Genomic DNA, 20,317 nt, shown 5'->3' with positions numbered 1-20,317 from the left:
TACCCTACGAATAAGTATTTTTGAATATATTTTACTTACGGTGCTTAATAAGCTAATCCCTCTGTAATTATTGCACTCTCTTTTATCTCCCTTTCTCTTGTATATTGGTACGATAATAGCTTCTTTCCAATCATTTGGAACGTCTCCCATCTCGAAACATAAATTTATCAATTCGCAAAGTCTATGTGGTATGCACGCGCCACCGTGTTTAAGCATTTCAGCGTTAATACCGTCTACCCCGGCAGCCTTACCGTTTTTCAAGTTCTTAATTATATCCCTAACCTCAGTGACACAGACTTTTTCAATTGAGTTTTCCATCGCATCGTGTTCAACATCGCAGTTGTGGTGTCCTATAGCTTCATCTCCGAATTGTCTTCTAAAATAATCTCTGAAAGCCTCTAGTATTCCGCCTGCATCATATACCATTTCCCGCCTACTATTTCTCATGTTGACAAATTCTGTACTTTTGTTTTGTTTCATTTTTTTAGAAAGTAGTTTCCTGCTTCCTTCAAAGTCGTTTTGTATTTTCATCTCTTCTTCTGCTCTAATTATATCTTTACTTTCTTTAACTAATCGTTTAAGTATCCTGTTTTCGCGTCTATAATCAGTTCTACGTCTATTTCTTTCTTCATTGCTAAGCCCTACGATGTTCAAAGTTCTCTTGTACGCTTCTCTTTTTGCTTTTTGGGCAGCCTAAATTTTATCATTCCACCACGCATCACCAGACATTCTTCCTACAAGTGCGGTACCACACACTTCGATCGTACATCTAACAAGGATATCCCGTAACATTGTCCAGGCGCCCTCTATATCTTTGTTTTTATACGGTCCTCCCATGTTGCCCTATCTATGCTTTCGATTATCTTATTTTGGAAATCTATTTGCACATCCGGTTTCTGTAGGTTCTCAATTTTGATTCGCGTTTGTTTTGCTTTCTTGGTTCTCTTTTTTCTTCATCCCCGAGCTAAGTTAATTTTTGAGATCAGAAGGTAATGATCAGTATTGCCTTCAAGACCCCTCATGACTCTTGTATCTTTGACTAACTCTCTTATTCTTTCATCCGCAACAACAAAGTCAATTATACTGCGACTATTTCCTTAAGACCAGCTGTACATGTGGATCATTTTATGCCTAAACCAAGTATTTGTAATAACAGACCCCTTTCTAAGCATAGAGCAACTAATTTATCTCCGTTAGAGTTTGTTCTTGGATCCCGAAAATTACCTAATACTCTTCATCTCCGTTTATGTCTCCGAGTAGAATTATTCTTTCCCCATGTTCCCAAATATTTATTGTATCATTTAAAGTGTCCCAGAAGACGTCTTTTACTTTTCTAGGATCACTATTAACTGGCGCGTAGCATTTGATCATAAATATTCTTCTGATTCCTACTTTCAGTTTAGCCCACAGAATTCTGGGAGATACGAAACCATGGTCTCCGAGATGCTACTTTGCTTTTTCATTCAAAATCAAACCTACTCCCTGTTTACCATGTGATTCACAGTCTACTCCTGACCATATTTTAAATCCGCCTTTCAACACGCCGTTTTTTATGTCTTTAGTTTCACATCCCTTTTTCTTTGTTTCGGGCACACATAAAATATCTAGTTTCTGCACGTCCATAGTTTCACGCAATTCTTTTCTCTTGAGATCATTTACTCCCCTAGCATTCCAAACACCCAGTCTCCATTCTTCGCCTGAAACATGACCTTCAGATTTTTCGTGTGCATGCCTTTTGTCATTAAAAGTTTCAGTCCTTTCGGAGGCTATTTTGTAGTTTGTATCATTCATTGTTTAGGTTATACGCCCAACTAACACCTTTATGCGATAAGTTTATTTTCTGAGTCGAAATCATATCAAAGTTAAGTATCAAATCGTCATATGGTGGAGATTGTAGTTCTAACGTGAGTCCCACTAAAAACTTTAGTTAATAAGGGAGAGTTGGGAGAGGGAGGAGGTGTGTGTTTATTTTAGGCTTACATCTTTGAATTTACAATAAAAAGAGAGTACCCCCCCCCCTCCCGGTTCAAAATCTCAGCGTTATTTTTAGTTTGTAGTTTTAAAATTTCTTTTTTCTTTTTTTATCGTAAAATTATAATGAATTGCTATGAATTACTTACCTTTGAGTACGTTTCCGGATTTCCTAGTAACTGCATATCGAAGCACAATTTTAAGAAAGTGCATTCATACAAAATTTAAAATGTTCTATTTGGCTTTTTCCCAACCGACTATATATACGACTGGCCTCTTTAAGAGTTACCACGAAACTGTTACAGAAAACACAAGAGATTGTAAGGGACGATTGAGAAATACGTCATTTCCGACAGACGTTAAAATACATATACATACATACACGTACATACACACATATATATTGAAAGTCAAGAAATTTCAATTCTAAATGTGTAAAATTGAAGAAATATAAAATGTAAATCCAGACAATAAAATAAAAAACCAAAAAAGACAAATTTTCAAGAAATATTTAAATGTGAAACAAAGCCAAAAACATATATTTTCGATAAAACAGTTGAATTTTCAATAATATAGATAAATTTTCAATTGGAAAGAAATCGTCAAGCAACTAAAACAGATTAATTTTCAACCAAAGATTTGCACCCTCCGGAAAATCAAGTTAAATATTTTCTTCTGCAGTAAGTTAAATTTTACTCTTGGAGTTTTTACGAGCTAGACATTAAAGCTATTTTTCGGAAATGTAGGAACTTTAAATTATCTTAAAAATGTACTTTTTTAAAATATTGTTCTTTAACAAAGTTTGGGCAACACTTGTCATGCAATTAAATCTGATGTGGCAACATGCCTGCGTCACGGGGCATGTTGTCACAACTGACCTTTCGCTATTTATTGTTAATCAATAAATATAGCGTTACTATTACCTAAAATTTGATAAGGTCCAAATGTAGCTGAGGGTTTACTTGAAACTTCGATGTGCCTCAGTGTTCTTACATATTAAATGTAGCAAAATATATATATTCGCACAAAATGTGTGACAACGTGCCCCGGACTACCCTACTATTTTAAAGCCAATTTTTTTAGTGCACAAGTTGAAAGCGTACATCAATTGACACTAAAATTAATTATACTTTTTCAGGATCGTAATACACTATACTTTTCCAGATAGTTCCAATTCCAATTTCCGTAATTTCGTTTCTTCGAACCACCCTAATGTAAATGCCACACTCTACTAAATTGAAGAGCATTAGAAATTGGGTCGAAAATTTAAAAAATATGGAAAAGGGATTAAAGGGTAGAAAGAGTAAGTTCAGCTGTGAACCGTAGATTCGTCTACTTGAGAAAATGTGAAACCTCATCGGCAATTGTGATTGGAATGGAGTTGAAAGCATTGTATGAGAGTATAAAAGAGTTTGCTAATGGTACTTGGCACCGAGTGAAAAGCTGATCGTTGTGCCATTTTCCAGAGTATGCTTAATCGCCGAGCATTGTCCGACGTGGTGGAAACTCCAGGACGACGTCGCGAGGAAACCCGAGCTGTGGAAATGGTTCGTGTTGGTCAAGCACTCAAATTAGAAGCTATCGTCCGAGGACTAGCACCTACTTCATTGGCCACTGTAGGACCTTTAAAACCAAGACCCTGGGAGCCAAGGTGTATATATCCTGATTTTCCACACGAGATTGTGTGTGGTGACGTCTGGTCTGATAGCAAACTTATCCTAGCAACCGAAGCAGGAACATTTCTCTTGGAAGGTAAGGATTTCACTATTACATATATCTGTCCTTACGAACGAAACTATAAACTTTGGAATTTTCTTTGGGTCATACTCCTCCCGTTGATAGGTCACTGACAAATATGTGATATTCTAAAGTAATAAAAATCGCTTTTCAGTTATTTTCGAGAAAATGGCTTTCAAAAACTCCCGCACGTTACATCAACCGCGATGCGAGAATCTTTCAATTCCCGGATACATCAGGCGGTAGCGGTCCGCGATAGTAATCGGAGAATTCGGACTCGATTCCTGCCACCGGTATTTTATTGCCAATTTTTTTGCCTTCAAATTTTATTATTGTAATTGGCTATTAAATTTATTTAAATGAAGCAAAAATATTAATTTTTAATCATTTTTTACCAGAAAGAATTTGATCTAATATGCGCTTGATCCCGAACTTCACAATGAAGTACACTGAAAAACTGCTTCACTCAATATTCATAAATAAATTATGCACTTTTGTAAAGAAATAGAATTTGCTAAAAAAAGGACCTAATTTTTTCACTTTTTCGTGGAATAATAGTTCTAACATATTCCAGAAAATACTGTAAAAGTGTCAAAGCGAAGAAATGAATAGTTATTGAATGATGAATTTTTAGTTGAAGCCGTTACACGTACGCACACTTGAAGCCTGTAACGGCTTCAGCTAAAAATGTATCATTAAATAACTATTCATTTCTCCAGTTTGAAATTTTCACAATATATTCTAGAATGTGTAAGGAATATTAATCCACAAAAAAGTGAAAAAATAGGTCCTTTTTTTAGCAATCTCTATTTGTTTATAAAAATGCTTAATTTATTTATGAAATTGGATTTTTTGCATCTATGTTTTTTTTTATTATCTAATTTTCCTCTTTAAAAAATTGCCTTGCATTAAAGAAACCGTTTCTTTAACATCTTTTTTCCCCCATTTAGCCAGAAATAACTTTAAAAGGAAGAAATTCATTATTAATTCAAGGATAATTTCCACTAAAACAAAAACATAATTATTTTTGAGTAAAGAAACTTTGCTTTGACTGAGCGCCAATGGATATTTTCCTTTGATTCAAATAAATTTTCTTTGATTCAAAGAATATTTCTTCTGATTGTATTTTACTGACATGCACAGAGAAAAATGACTAGTTGGGTTAACAAGGATTCTGGTTAGTCGTACTAGACCGTCTAGTAAAATATGAACCAACACGCTGTCCAGTTAAACGCGCCAGACAGTCGAGTTAAAATCTATATAGTTAAAATTACAAGACATCAGGTATAGGTTACCATACATCTAGTACGGCCAACATTTCCATGGCTAGTAGATGTAACTAGCTGTCTAGTAAAATCAACCAAACGTGGAGTTAGGTTTACATGACAGTTTCTAGGTAATTTAACTAGTTTTTGGGTAATATTTACAAGACATATAGGGTTCGAGTAGTTTTTTTTTTTTAGAAAAAAAGTATGTTTTCAGGATCTTTGGCATAGGTTTGAACATGTGTGCAATACAATAAAAGTAAAGATCGTTTATTAAACACTGGTCAAAAGTATGATTTCATTTTTCACGGAAAAATCGCACGGCCTGAAGCATCATCTTCAAAACAACATGGCGACGATACTGAATAAAAACAAAGTTTACGTTCCTTGCAATATAGCCTTGTAGAAGAAAAGGTTCCACAAACGCAGCACATTATCCACTGTGTCGTCACGGACGTAACTTATTCTAATACGCGAAAATAGAAGCAAAAATGAAAATTCGTCGCTTCTCGCGACTCTGAAAATGGTCAGAATAACGCGTGAAGGAGGAACGAATGGAGTACAGGAGTGGTGGGGGGACACTGCTACTAGACATTTCGTTATGGAAACTATTTGAAATAACACAATGGATCGGTAAAATCGGTAAAGACATTGAGTAGGAGTAACGAAACTTCTATCTTAATTTACTAGACGCGCGTAACTAGATTCATCTAGTTGGCTCAACTAGACCTTTTTCTCTGTGTGATAGCACAAAAAAATACATTGCATATTAAGCCGGTTCGTTCTCCAACTTTTTTTCTAATTAAATTTAAATATTTAAAATTTTTTAATTTATCTGCTATATCATCAGAGATTGTACCTTACCGACAGTAGATCAACCCTCCAAACCATGAAGGCAGAAAGTCTACACAATATCGATCAAGTTAAGAATCTTCAATAACAGAAAATGCTTAACGTCTTAATAAGACTAGATGGAAAATAATATTATTAAATTAAAATTATTTCTTGAAAAAAAGATCCTACTCCATCTTCACCCCATTGGGAATCGAACCACAAAACTTCTTATTTCCGGTGAGGTGCTTTTCCAATTAAGCTATTAGAGGGATCAGCATAAGAACTCTTAATTCAAGAACATAACGCTCATTTTCAGCTAGGTGTTAATGGTACAAGTAATTATTTAAAAATTTTTTAATATATCTGCTATATCATTAGAGATTGTACCTTACCGACAGTAGATCAACCCTCCAAACCATGAAGGCAGTAAATCTACACAATATCGATCAAGTTAAGAATCTTCAATAACAGAAAATGCTTAAAGTCTTAATAAGACTAGATGGAAAATAATATTTTTAAATTAAAATTATTTCTTGAAAAAAAAGATCCTACTCCATCTTCACCCCATTGAGAATCGAACCACAAAACTTCTTATTTCCGGTGAGGTGCTTTTCCAATTAAGCTATTAGAGGGATCAGCATAAGAACTCTTAATTCAAGAACATAACGCTAATTTTCAGCTAGGTGTTAATGGTACAAGTAATTATTTTAAAATTTTTTAATTTATCTGCTATATCATCAGAGATTGTACCTTACCGACAGTAGATCAAACCTCCAAACCATGAAGGTAGAAAATCTACACAATATCGATCAAGTTAAGAATCTTCAATAACAGAAAATGCTTAACGTCTTAATAAGACTAGATGCAAAATAATATTTTTAAATTAAAATTATTTCTTAAAAAAAAAAGATCCTACCCCATCTTCACTCCATTGGGAATCGAACCACAAAATTTCTGATTTCCGGTCAGGTGCTTTTCCAATTAAGCTATTAGAGGGATCAGAATAAGAACTCTTAATTCAAGAATATAACGCTAATTTTGAGCTAGGTGTTAATGGTACAAGTAATTATTTTAAAAAATTTTAATTTATCTGCTATATCGTCAGAGATTGTACCTTACTGACAGTAGATCAAACCTCCAAACCATGAAGGCAGAAAATCTACACAATATCGATCAAGTTAAGAATCTTCAATAACAGAAAATGCTTAACGTCTTAATAAGACTAGATGGAAAATAATATTTTTAAATTAAAATTATTTCTTGAAAAAAAAAGATCCTACCCCATCTTCACTCCATTGGGAATTGAACCACAAAACTTCTGATTTAAATATTCCGAAAATTTTCCAATCCATACAAACTTTTCACCTGCAAAACTTTTTTTCGATTGCACAATATCTTCTGTTCATTCTTTGGATTCGAAAATGCCCCAAAAAATTCCTACTGCTTTCAAAATAAACGAAAAATGTTCATGTATAATTTTTTTAATGAAACAATAGTACAAAATTATAACTAAAAAAATATGTTTAATTCACGTACACGGAAGGTTTTTTGTCGTGACGTCAAAATTTTTTAATTTAAATTCGTTTGCGATTTTGGAACACTCCGAAGGCCACAAGAAATGGGTTTATGCGTATGGAAAATGATAGCATGTTTCTTTTATTCAATCTGAAGAAATCTCAGGTTCGACTTACTAAACTCTTTCCAAAAAAGTATGAATATAACTTAATACAAAAAATATGTTCTTTGTACATTTAGAAAAATTCTCAATTGAACAACATTGTTCTTAAATTCATGTTTTTTTATTACTGTTCATTAACAAAAACTGTACATACGAAAAATTTAACATTATTTCTGAACAAATGGGAAAATTTTTTGGAAGTTTCAAAAAATTAAATTTTTTAATCTAAAGAACGAAAAGAATATATTGTCCGATGAAAAAAAAGTATTGTAGGTGGAAAGTTGGCATGGGTGGACTTTTTCAGGATATTAAATTTCAATCAAACAAAAGTATTGGAAAACGAAACAGCATGTAAAAGCCTCGCACTGCATAGAATCCCAGTATAATCGTTTTAAAACAGGCAAAAAATTCCCGGTCTTTTGCTGGTCAATTCCCGATATTCAAATATTTTCACAGTCATTCAAAAAATAGTTCTTCATGAACAACAGTTTAGATGCAGGCTTTGCTTATTCCCCTAATGACTGAATCAACAAAAATGTATCGAACATTTAAAAAAACAATAAAATGGACTTGATTACATTCTCTCAAATAAAGTTAAGGAATTTGAGAACAATAATTTAAAGATACTTACTATTTGATCGGATTGCGCACTTTTAAATCAGGCACGTGGAAACTAGCGGAAACTTATTTTTCTGAGCATGTGAAAAAAATAGATATAAAGTAATGGTCAATTACATATTTACGTTTCTTTAAAGCCCGCGTGAAACTCGCATGATGTTTTCTTTACGACAGGAAACATTGAACAAAAAGCTGGAAAATATCAAGTGTATGTTTTTTTTGTGAACATATACTTTTTATGCGGTCAAACAAGTCGCCTGGATTTTTAAATTTTTAACTTTTTTCAAAGTTTTAGGCGAATTTCGAAATACAACAGTAAGCCCAATGGGAATCTAAAAAGAAATTGAAATTGTTTCTTAATTAGATCAAAAGTTATCGAAGTTTAAAGACAACATTTTTATTTCTTTATTCAGTGACTTGAAGTGTTGAACCTGCCTGATCTGAAATTAAGTCTGTCATTTTTTTATTTAATATCCGAGCTGATAAAATAATTATTTTTTGAATTAGAATTTCACTCCACCCCGAAATTCAAAATTTTCTAAATAATTCAAAGTTGACGAACATTAAAATGAATGGGATTATGGTTTTCTAACTTTGTGTAATATCATTTTAATTTGTATGAAAATCAAAATAAGTTTGTTCTTAAAACCTTAAACATAATATTCAACACTGTATCTAACAAAAATGGAAGAAATTTTATCTAGATATGAAAAAGATTTGGAAGTCAATATGTGATATTTTTGAATTAATTATACATGAATGAGTATGTTTTTGTCTCTAAACAAAGAAGTTTATAGACATTTTTTACGCAAATAGTTAAATGAATAGTTAAGTCTTCTCACGACATAAATAATATTCTAAATAAGTTGATATAACTTATATAAAATTTATAAGTTTTGTTCAACCTACTCTAGTATAGTATCCCCTAATGATAGCCAAAGTAATCGATCTTTCGAAAGAAAAATCATTTCAAAGGATTAAAAACTTACCATGAATTTGATAAGATCTTTGAGTTTAGCTGGAACAATCATGGGAAAAAGAACTAGATAAGAAACAGTAAAATGGGTTAGCCATCTGGAACGGATGCAAAGACAAAGTAGACATAAACAACGGTACAAGTACGTCATAACGAAACAAAAATTCTACAGGGTACATACATTTGAGTTACATTTGATAAAATGAGACTTGTACAATGCACGAGTGAGTTACCAAATTGAAATGAAAGTACCCTTTCGATCCATAAAATGGATCAGCAAATTAAAATAAACGACTGAAAACTACTCCAACTTAATCAGTGAACTCAAAAATAAATTTAAAAACGGGTTAAGATCATTCCATATAGAAAAAAATAGAACAAGAGAAAATGAGATGCAGAAGCTGAGATGTAGGGCAAAGTAGGATAAAGCTAATGTAGAATGGGGTCGAGACGAAATAGAAATACGCGGAAGAATGAAATTTTAGAAATCTGTTTCAATGAAATGAGATGAAACACAATGGCGTGGTTTATTTTACATACTCTAAACAATATTTTATATTTTGCAGATATGCACAAATTTATATTCTTTACGCACAGAACAGACTCGATAAAAGAAAGCAATAAAATTGCACTTTACACTACAAAATATCTATTCTATTACAAATCACTATCTATTTTCCACTTTTCTCCTTTATCCCTTTTCAGATGGAATTTCTCATCGACTCCTCTTTGACAAATCGGTGCAAATCAAACAGCTAGACGTAGTCGAGCAGCACGGAATTCTTTTGTTCAGGGCAGGTGACAAAGGTAAGGAGAGCAACGTTCACGTATTTCGATTAAGTGAACTGGAAGTAGATGCCTTAGCGAATATGGACTTAAACGACGAGGATGAAGAATACGATGATCTGGAGAATTCTACTCATCTATCCAGTTCTGCACTTACTTCAAGAGCACCCACAGCTAGAAATCGCTCACATGCTAAGGAAAGAAAACTGGACCGAACTCGAGGGTCCAATCTCTACAGCATCACGAGACCTGGAGGCTCTCATTTACGAATGGTAGGTCCTCTACAAGTTTACACTGCTACAGATAATCCTAAACTCGAAGTTAGGAGCAATTCAATTAGATTAAGATTCAGAAACAAAGCTTTTCTCTAGTGTGTTGCAGTTGGTAGAAGACTAACTGTACTTCAGTGGAAGCACAATGCAGCTTGGACGACTTGGTGTGCATCAGCAGACACTGACACTGTTGATGGTTTTCTGCATTTAAAGGAATTTAATGCAAGTGAACCACCCTCTTTAGTTAATATAATCGAAAGCTCAGAAGTTGGCAATGAATGGGTACTTTGTTGTGGCTTAAGACATAACTTTGAACTAATTTCGGCCAATGGAACATCCAGAATTCTTCATCTAGAAGGCACCCTTAAGCCTCATTTGATAGCTGCTCTGGATCTTTGCGAAGATGAAGAGCCCGAAGTGCTATTATGCTACAACAGTAAGTTGTGTTTTAAAAATATTATAAGTTTTCTCTTATTCTTATTGTTAAAGATTACAGGTGGGTCCAAATTTTGCAAATTTTTATAATAAGAATAATTGTTTCTTTTCAGATACATGTCACTTCCAGAAATTATCAGAAGAAAACGCAGCTCCAACAGAATTTGATTTTAATTGGAACTCTGTACCTGTAACTGTTGGTATGAACGATTTTTTATCTTCTTTAATAACGTCTTCGATATTTCTTGAGACCGTAGGTTCTAAATATTGAAAATTTCAGCTTGTGCCTTTCCATATGTAATCGCCTTCACTGCTGACAACATGGAAATTCGCTTAATCATAAACGGAAATTTGGTACACACAATCGCAATGCCGAATCTTAGTTTGATATCGTCTAAAAGAGATATCTTCTTCGCAACGACTGCTCCTGAGTTTTTGGCCTCAAGATGTGAAAGAATTCGTTTGGATACAAAACCAGATCGAGACGAAAGGAGTAATAGTCCACCATCTTCTCAAAACAACTTTCATGGTATGTAAATATATAAATAATATTTAACACTTATGCTGGCCTCACAGACCCCATGGATTTCAAGGCAGTAGATTTTTCATGGGAATAGGCCGTCGATGTTCGGTTATTTTCAATGAATTTTTTTAATAGCTTTTAAAAAGTCGACATTTTTACACTCATGATAGAATTCCATGCCAAAAGCATAATAGAAAAGTTGCATCTCTCTAGTGCATGTGGACCTTACCCTAAATCCCCCCTAATGTTTGAAAAATTCTACAAAAGACAATTATTTGAAAAGTCGAAACTTTTTGGCTAATAATGGAGAAATTGCATGACAAAAGTTGGAAAATTCTTTTTAAATATACCTCTAAATATACCTCTGAAGTTTAAATGTTGATTGAGGGTGAATTCCATATCGACTGGACGTATGAAATTTTTTCTGGGTAATTTTGGCATAAAGTTCTGCCATATTATAATCCAAAATATTTATAATTTTCAAAGTAGTGTCTTTTTACAGAATTTTTTAAATATTAGGAGTTGATTTAGGCTATGTTTCACAAGCTCTAGAGAGATGAATATTTTTTGGGGTATTTTCGGCATAAAATTCTGCTATTATTAGCGAAAATATTTCGACTTTAAAAATTAGTATCCTTTTCTAGAATTTTTAAAACATTCAACGTTAATTCAAGAGAGGCTTCCACATGCGCTTTAGAGTTAAAATTGTTTGGGGTCTTTTTGGTATGAAATCCTGCCATTATCTGCTGTTATATTCTGCCATTATATTTGAATTAATTCATTTTTGATCTTCTTTATTTCTAATTCTTTCAACTTTTCTTAGGTGCTTATTATATATTTTTATCATTAATAATAATAAATGCTGAAATATTTAACAGATTTAAAAAAATTTAAGTACATATCTACTAATTTTCAAAGGGGTTTTTTAAATTTATTTTTAAAAACAGTCGTATTTTAAATATGAAATTATCTCTTGTGGATCAGTATATAAAAAGCTGTCAAAATTTAAAGAAAATTTTCGGACATATGATAACTTTGTAAAAAAATTGCGATTCGGGAAAATATAAAAATTATGAAAGTAAGCATTTTGTATGCACATTTTGCTACAGCAAATAATTAAGCCATTTATCAGTATATTAATTCTGGTGATTTTTCCCGTAATTTTTGCATTTATTTTAAAATCTAGACTAACTCTGTATCCTTTTTATCAGGAATTCCAATTTTTAGAGAATCAATTTGCAAGTGCCAAGGTCTGATTAACTTCAATTTGAAGCTTATATTAAGGTTGAACATTTCAATCTGAAATTAATTAATTATTAACCTTAAACATTTTTAAATTGTTTATCTTTAAAAGATTTCAACTTGGAATTATTACATTCTTGCAGATTTGAACGATTCAAATTTAAAATCATTTTTTGATATTTGAATTTAAAATTATTTAGGAATCAAGGCTTTCACTTTGAAATTTTGAAATTTGAATCGAGTAAAATTTTAAATCCAACAATTTTACATAGTTATATTTGTTTCGAAATTTACACTTCTTTTACTAAACAACACTAAAAAAGATATTCCAATATATCTGTGACACCGAAAAAGTGCAACCTTCAGACACCTCGATTTTATTTAAAAATTGAAAAAATATAGGTTATCAATTAAAAATAAGGTACTGTAGACCCAAAAACTTAAAAATAGAATAATTTAGGAAAGACAGCTTAATACAGGGAACAATATATGGGAAAGAGGGATCAGTCTGTGATGCCTGATTATGTGATATTGTTTGCTATTTAATACAGAAAACCTTTTTTGGAAGCTGAACCCTGCTGAAAAATCTGTTACTGTTTACAGGTTCTCAAGGTGATAACAAGCCAATGAGAATCTACCGCATTCCCTTACAAACTTTATCGAGGAATTCAGTTTCCAACTGTAGTCAAAGAAGGTGTCCAAGTCCGGCTGAGCCGGAGGTAGTTACAGCACCAATAGCAAATGACAGAAATTTTTTGAGTGCAGAACCTCACAGGGCTCTAAGCAGGTCCTGCAGTAGCAGCCCTACCCCTAGTTTAGGAACGTCAATTTCCAGCTCGTCGAGTAAATAATGAAGCAGAGAGCACGGTGAAAGATTGTATTTTAATATTGATCGCTGTCCGACTATGCCAAAAAAAATCAAGTTTACTCTTCTAGAAACATTGACGATGATTTAAAGAATAGAATTCTGAAAGCAGCTTTGTCAGAATTAATCTGCAGGGACAGATTTTGAAATGAGGTTCACTGAAATAGAAAAAGGGGGGCTTTGAAAAATTAAAAACGCACGAATGTAAAACTGATCTAAGACGAAGTTAGTCGTAAGGAGATACATTTTGCGCGAGGAAGTTATTGGGAGAAGATAATTACTCTAAGGCAGAAAAGGTGTCGTAGAAATTATTTAAGAAGTGAATGATTTAACGAGAAAATTATTGTAAACAGAACATTATTCTAAGAATATTATTATACGGAGAAAAATATTGCAAAAATTGTAAAAGAAACAAAGAGAAAAAAAGTAACTGTGAAAGCATTGCTTATGAGAATATGAATGATCCAAAGCAAAACAATCAAAATGTGTTATGAAAACAAAATAAACTGTCTTTGCAATAGAAAGTTGCGTCTTGTCAATTGTAAGAGTTGTATAGATTATGAATGGGAACGAGTAATGAGCAGGTATCATTTACATGACTAGTTTATATGAATAGTTGTTGCAGGAGGAGGCAGTACAAGGGTAGTTTTTAAGCGAGGGGATCAACCTGGATCAATAAGGCACAACTTTTCGTTTGCTGTTTAAGGCAGATATGGCAATGCTAATTTTATCAATTTTAAGCTATAATATTCCAGATTCGTTGTAAATCATTCAAGAATGAAAATAAAAGATTAATAAAGAGGAATGTTGCAAAAATAATGTGTATCAATTTCATATCCCTGACTCGGATTATGATATGTGGAACTACTTAACATGCAATTTCAGTATGTATTCAGATCAATAGAACTATAAGTGGCTTTCATGCGTTCTGGTTTGTTGAACTATTTTTTAATAATATTCATGTGTTGCATATAATTTCTAACTTACTATCACGCTTCTCATTAAAAAGATGCGTTTTCTAAATTTTCAAAGTAGCTATTTTAAAAATTAATTCGGTTTTACAATATCAGATTTCGATTACACAATCCGAAAAATTATTAATTCAGTTATTAACTATCAAACGATTCGTTAATTAACATTGACTTATAGTTAAAAATAGTTTAAATATTCGCGACAATTTTAGTGATGCAGAAAAGTGAAGTTTAAATAAAGATTTTGCTTTTATTCTACCAAAGTTAAACTTGAACCTTCGTTGGATCCGTTTTACCGACGAAATCGGTAGGTCCATAAGATAATAATCCCCCAGGAAATAAACCTTTTTGTTTTGAATTTTATGTTTTCGAAAATTTGAGGTAGAATAAATGTTTGATCTATTTGTATTGTGTAAAAATTCGAGTTATCATAAAAAAATGGTAAGTACTTCAACGTATGATAAAATGTATAAAATTCATGGGAGGTTGCGTTAAGGTGACTTGTTAGTCGGTTCTAAAGGAATCTGATATTTGATACGAAACAATACCAAAATTATTATTTATTATATTCCCTTATGGTTATTTTTTATAAAAAAATGTTCAAATTTTCATATTTTGTTGCCTGTATCGAAAAAAGTCAGCTGCAAATTTTAAGAAAAAAAAATACAATTGAATGAAAATATCGCATTTTTTCTTGTATTTTCTTACAGAAGAGTAAACATATTGACAATAAAATATAAGCTTCTACAATTTAAAAATTTGTACAACTTTTTAATTACATTTTTTTCACATTGTTGTGAAAATCTCTAAGGTATTACAGAAAACTACAGGATTTTACATTTTTTTAAATTCAGGTGTTTTATATCATAAAAACGATTTTAATTTTACGTAAATTATTGCAGAAAATTAAAAATGTTCACAAAAAAAACAAGATTTCATCAAAGTTGAAACATTGGGAAACCGTACTGTAAATTATGTTGTAAATACTGGCAGCTATTGTAGAAATGGACAACAGGGTGGCTCAAAAACGCTTTTCTTTAGAGGGAACCGACCCCCCCCCCCCATTTCATTTTAAATCCAAAAAAAGAACTTCCTTAATTTTTTATTGTTTACATTCTCATTCTAATGAGAAGGTATTGGTTTTATGTAAAATTTCACTTTGTCGGTTATAGGCACGATAACTTTCGAAAAATTGATCAGATTGGATTCTGCTTTAACAAACTTTTTTAAGGCCTAAAAAGAAAGAACAAATTCGTAAATCAGCTATTTTGGATCAAAATTAAAAAGTGAGCACGTTTTCAAAATTTTTGAAACCACACTTTTTCAAGATTTCAAAATTCTATGCACGGTTGTTCATGGTACTCAGAAACTCAAACAATGTATCCCTATGACTTATTCTGTAAAAAGAAAATTATCAGAGTTAGAGCATTTTGAAAATCAAAAAAAAAACTATGATGAACATTTTAAGCCAAACAACGCATGATATCAAAAAAAGTAAAGAGAAGAAAAACGTTGATTTTTGTAAGCCCTAAAAGGTGATCATAACAATTTTTTTAATTTAGGTGAAAAGTTAAAAATTCAAAATTTGACCATATCAAAAAATTTTGAAACCACATTTTTTCAAGATTTTAAAATACTATGTACGATTATTCATAGTACTCAGAAAGTCAAACAATTTATCCCTGTGATTTTTTTCTGTAAAAACAAAATTATCAGAGTTAGAGCGTTTTTAAAATCCAAAAAAACAAACTGAAATGAACATTTTAAGTCAAACAACGCACGATATGAAAAAAGTCAGTAGAAGAAAAACGTTGCTTTTTGAAAGCCCTACAAGACTATGATGACAACTTTTTTAATTTGGTCGAAAAGTTGCAAATTTTAAATTTGATCGTAAAAAAATAATGAAAAATCCAAAAATTCCATTTTTGGTCAAACTATGCAAGATCCGAAAAAAATAAATAAGCTAAAATTGCGCGCCGTGGAAAGACCTACAAATTTATAATAAATCACTTTTCAATAGGACGCGTAGATTTTGTTTTTAGTCGTAAAAAACAACATTAAAAATAAAAAATATTTTGGACTAGCGACACAAGCTACGGAAAAAAATGAGAAAAAACTTGTTCATCCAAAAAAGAGCTATAATTTTAGATAGGACACGTAGTTTTTGCTTTAGTCGTAAAAAAAAAACATTCCAAACAAAATTATTAAATTTTTTTGGGAAAATGAAAAAAGGTACAAATTAAAATGACAAAAAATGATCTATAAATTTATTATTATTCATTTTTAGATAGGTCGAGTAGATTTTCTTTCAATTGTAAAAAATAAGATTAAAAATAAAAAAAATTAAATTTTTGGAAAAAGGACCCTATATATGTTACTGTATTAGACCCTACAGAGATGCGCAGTAGTTTTTATTTAATCGTAAAAAACAAGACTACAAATTTAAAAAATGATAAAAACAAGGAAATAAGAATTAGTATGATTTAATTTGTATGCATATTATAAATTGTAATGAGATAAATTTATTAAAATGATGCGTGCGTCAGCGCAGCTTAGTATACAATTTAAAGCAAAATAAGAAACAAATATAAAAATATTCATGATAAATACAATTTGCTCTTTATTTTTCAATTTTGGAATAAGCAATCCCAGACAGAGTTACATAAAAAATGTATCATATTTGATATAAAAGTGTTGTGTATAATGTACAAAAGTTGACATTTTGGAAAATCGATTGCAAAGCACGAGATACGTGATGAAAATGTGTTCGTTAAAGCCGAAAGAGCTTTAACAAAAGAGATTTCATAAGCAACAAATTACAGTTGTCGGTCCGTTGACCTTCGATTTTAAAAGGTGTGTCCACGAATGCGGGAGAAATGCAAAGACCGAGCTCGGAGTACGATTGCTAGAGTTCTGAGCCGGTTATATTACTTCAAGAACGGTAACGAGAATGAGAATATTACCGAGAATATAACCGAGAAATAAATTCTCTGAGAATTTTTGAGAATCACAGAATTTATTTTAATTAATAGAAAATTGATTTTTTCAAAAAAACTTTTCGGTTTAAAATTAAACTCTTTTTTTTAAGTTTGTCTGTTTTAGTTTAAAGTTTACCTGCTTTAGCAGAAATGAAATATTTTTTTTTGTTGATAAAAATACAACTGTTTGGTTAGAAATTAAGCTATTATACTATTTTCTTGAAAACTTAACTCTTTCGTAGAAAATTAAGTTTTTGTTTAAAATTTTTATTTTGATGTTAAAAAACGAACTGAAACATTTTCTGGGTGAAAGTTTAACTTATAAAAAAAATTTTGTTTTTTATTACAAATTCATCTGCTTCAGTACAAAATTGACCTTTTTTGGATAAAAATGAAACTATTCGCTACAGAATTCAACATTTTTCTTAAAAAGTCATCCTTTTTGGTTAAAAATTCGTCTTTTTGGATTGAAAATTAAAATTTTTTAGTAGAAAATTATTTCTTGTTAAAAAAATCATAGTTTGATCGTAAAACCTCGTCTAAAATCTTTTTCAATCGAAAATTCATTTTTTTTATGAAAATGAAACATTTTGGTACCAAAATCGTTCTTCTTTGCCTGATAATTCAACTATTTTTGTTAAACAGTCATATTTTTGGTTTAAAAATTGAATTTTTTTAAAGAAAATTTGTCTTCTGGTTTGAAAGTTCAATAATTTAGATAAACTTTTATTTATTTTTGAGTGAAAAATCTTTATTTAATGGAAATTCGTATTTTTGGTTTTAAAATTCTTTTCTTTTGTTGTATAAATTATATTATTTTTTGATGAAAATATAAACTATGACACTTTTTCGTTGGCAATTTGTCTTTGTAGGTTAAATATTTAACTATTATGGTGAAAAATCAAGCATTTTGTTAAAGAGTTATCTTTTAAAGTAGAAAACTTTTTTTTAAAAATAAATTAATACATTTGAAAATTTTTTATTTATATATGAAACACTGTAATTCCTGAATATGTCTGAGCTAGAAAATAATTTATATTCAACCGCTGATATAATCTGAACAATAAAAATATTGTTAAAAATCATAAATTCTTAAATTCTCTGAAATTCTTTTAAATTCTCCTAAATTCTGTTATATTCGCGGTTATATAACCTGATTTTAAATTCTCGGAAATTTAAGAACACTAGCGATTGCCATCAGTCGCGTGCCGTATTTGATCTCAAACTCTCGGGCTAAGTTCTTTTAACAAAACCGAGCGCGTAGCGCGAGGTAAATACATCATCGAGCGCGAAACGCGAGAACCTACAGTCGCGCGCCTTAGGCGCAATCAAACTAGCAAGCGAAGCGAGCCACGCCCCCAGCGCGCGATGAGAATGTGCCCGCATAGTGGGCAGATTTTTTTTATTTTGACAGGTGCCGATTTTGACTTGAAGTTTCCCATGTGCATGGCCGTCTGCGAATTTCTTTGAACCATTCTATAACAAATATTGCTACGCTGATAATAGTATATGTAATAAGATTTCAGATTTTAAAAATATTGCAAATTATTATTGAATATTTTATGTGATTTGACAAGATTTAAACCAAATTAAAAAATATTTTAAGATATTATGAAAAATTTTTAAAAATCAATATATATATATATATATTAAGAAATTCATTAGAATTCAAAGGATTTCTACAAATTTTCGAAGATTTCAAGATATTTAGCAGACTTGAAAGAATTCAATAACATTATTTATATTTTAAAATTTCTTTAAAATCCTAAAGTCATTTTAAATCTACCGAAATTCCTCCAAAAATCTTCAAAATTACTTAAAATCTCTTAGATTCTTTTAAAATGTCTTCAACTCTTTTAAATATTTTGAAATCTTTTAAAATTCGTTTATAAATTTAAAAATTTTCAAAATCAAATAACTCTGGTTAAATCCCTTGAAATTCCTGAAAGTCTGTTTAAATACTTGAAAATATTTTTAAATTACATGAAAATCCTTAAACTCTTTTGATTTTTTTTAAATCATTTAAAATGCTTTCTAAAATTTTAAATTCCTTTACTCACATTTTAAACCATATTAAATCCCTTAAAATCACTAAAAATCTCTTGGACTCATAAAAAGTATTTTAAAGTCTCTAAAATCTCTTGAAAATTCTCATGCTTTTTTAAATTCTTCTCAAATATTTAAACTTCTTTAAAATCGCTTAAAATATTTTGAAATTCATTTATAAATTTTTTTCCCTTTTCATTGAAAAGAATTTTTAAATCCCTTAATGCCGATCTCTGGGCCGGTAGTCGGCGTTACTCGTTAACGAAAGATGTCCTATAGTTTCCCCGATGGTTGATCCATGTTCGAGCCAAAGTTGGGCCAACAGTCGGTCCCACGTTGTCTGCCAACGTTGGCTGTTTAGGCTGGGCCGACAAAAGTATCTTATAATGATAAAAGGTGGCCCAACTTTGGCTGCCAATCTACGGCGGGCCAAAGTCGGTCCGACTTTGGGCCAACGCACCTGCTCTGGGTGACGACCTGAATTCGCACCTGGGTTGTTTTATTAGTCGTTAATTTGGCATTCTCTCGACATGTCCGAAATATCTTAACCGATTTCTTTCCCATGTGTCGACTAGCGTCTCTTCTGCACCACATTCTTTTAGAATTATCTCGTTACTTACTTTGTCCATCAGGGTTTTCCCGCATATTATGCGCATGAATCTCATGCCAATTGCGTCAAGAATTACGTATTGCTATTTTAGCTTTATTTGATATATTTTTACTTCTGATAAGGGGACCTGCTCTACCAATAACCTTCTTATCTTCATTTATTCGTCTATATAATTCCTCATCTATCTTCCCGTCCCTAGTAAATAAGCTACCAAGGTATACGAACTTATCAATTTGTTAAATTCTCTCATCATTTAATAAAAAATTGCATAGTGTTTTCTCACTTTTTCCTTCGAACACCATAGTTTTTGTTTTATTTGCGTTAATTTTAAGGCCCATGCTCTTCATGCTTGCATTTAGTTTATTCAACACTCTTTGTAAGTCTTCGATAAACTCTGCCATAACAACATTATCATCTGCGAAAGCTAACCCACGTACCCTTACTGTTTCGAGATCCACACCCTCTTCGTCGAAGAGAGCCATTCTTAAACACTTGTCCATAAATAATATA

At 31.5% G+C, this 20,317-nt stretch overlaps 1 protein-coding gene across 5 annotated transcripts in view; it reads left to right on the top strand.

Moving 5' to 3' along the window:
• Positions 1-14,018, top strand: part of LOC117179440 (GTPase-activating Rap/Ran-GAP domain-like protein 3) — a 125,861-nt gene extending 111,843 nt beyond the window's left edge. For all 5 annotated transcript variants that reach the window (XM_033371243.1, XM_033371239.1, XM_033371240.1 and 2 more), the window contains 6 exons: positions 3,438-3,723; positions 9,785-10,137; positions 10,237-10,573; positions 10,686-10,772; positions 10,853-11,101; positions 12,941-14,018. In XM_033371243.1, coding sequence (XP_033227134.1) covers positions 3,438-3,723; positions 9,785-10,137; positions 10,237-10,573; positions 10,686-10,772; positions 10,853-11,101; positions 12,941-13,188 — 1,560 coding nt within the window. In that variant the 3' untranslated portion in view covers positions 13,189-14,018. The remainder of the gene's footprint in view (positions 1-3,437; positions 3,724-9,784; positions 10,138-10,236; positions 10,574-10,685; positions 10,773-10,852; positions 11,102-12,940) is intronic.
• The last annotated feature ends 6,299 nt before the right edge of the window (positions 14,019-20,317 follow it).

The sequence above is a fragment of the Belonocnema kinseyi genome, chromosome 9, assembly GCF_010883055.1.
Source record: "Belonocnema kinseyi isolate 2016_QV_RU_SX_M_011 chromosome 9, B_treatae_v1, whole genome shotgun sequence".
NCBI classification, from domain to species: domain Eukaryota; kingdom Metazoa; phylum Arthropoda; class Insecta; order Hymenoptera; family Cynipidae; genus Belonocnema; species Belonocnema kinseyi.
Note: the sequence above shows the minus strand (reverse complement) of the source record. Positions and strands in the feature narration are given on the sequence as shown.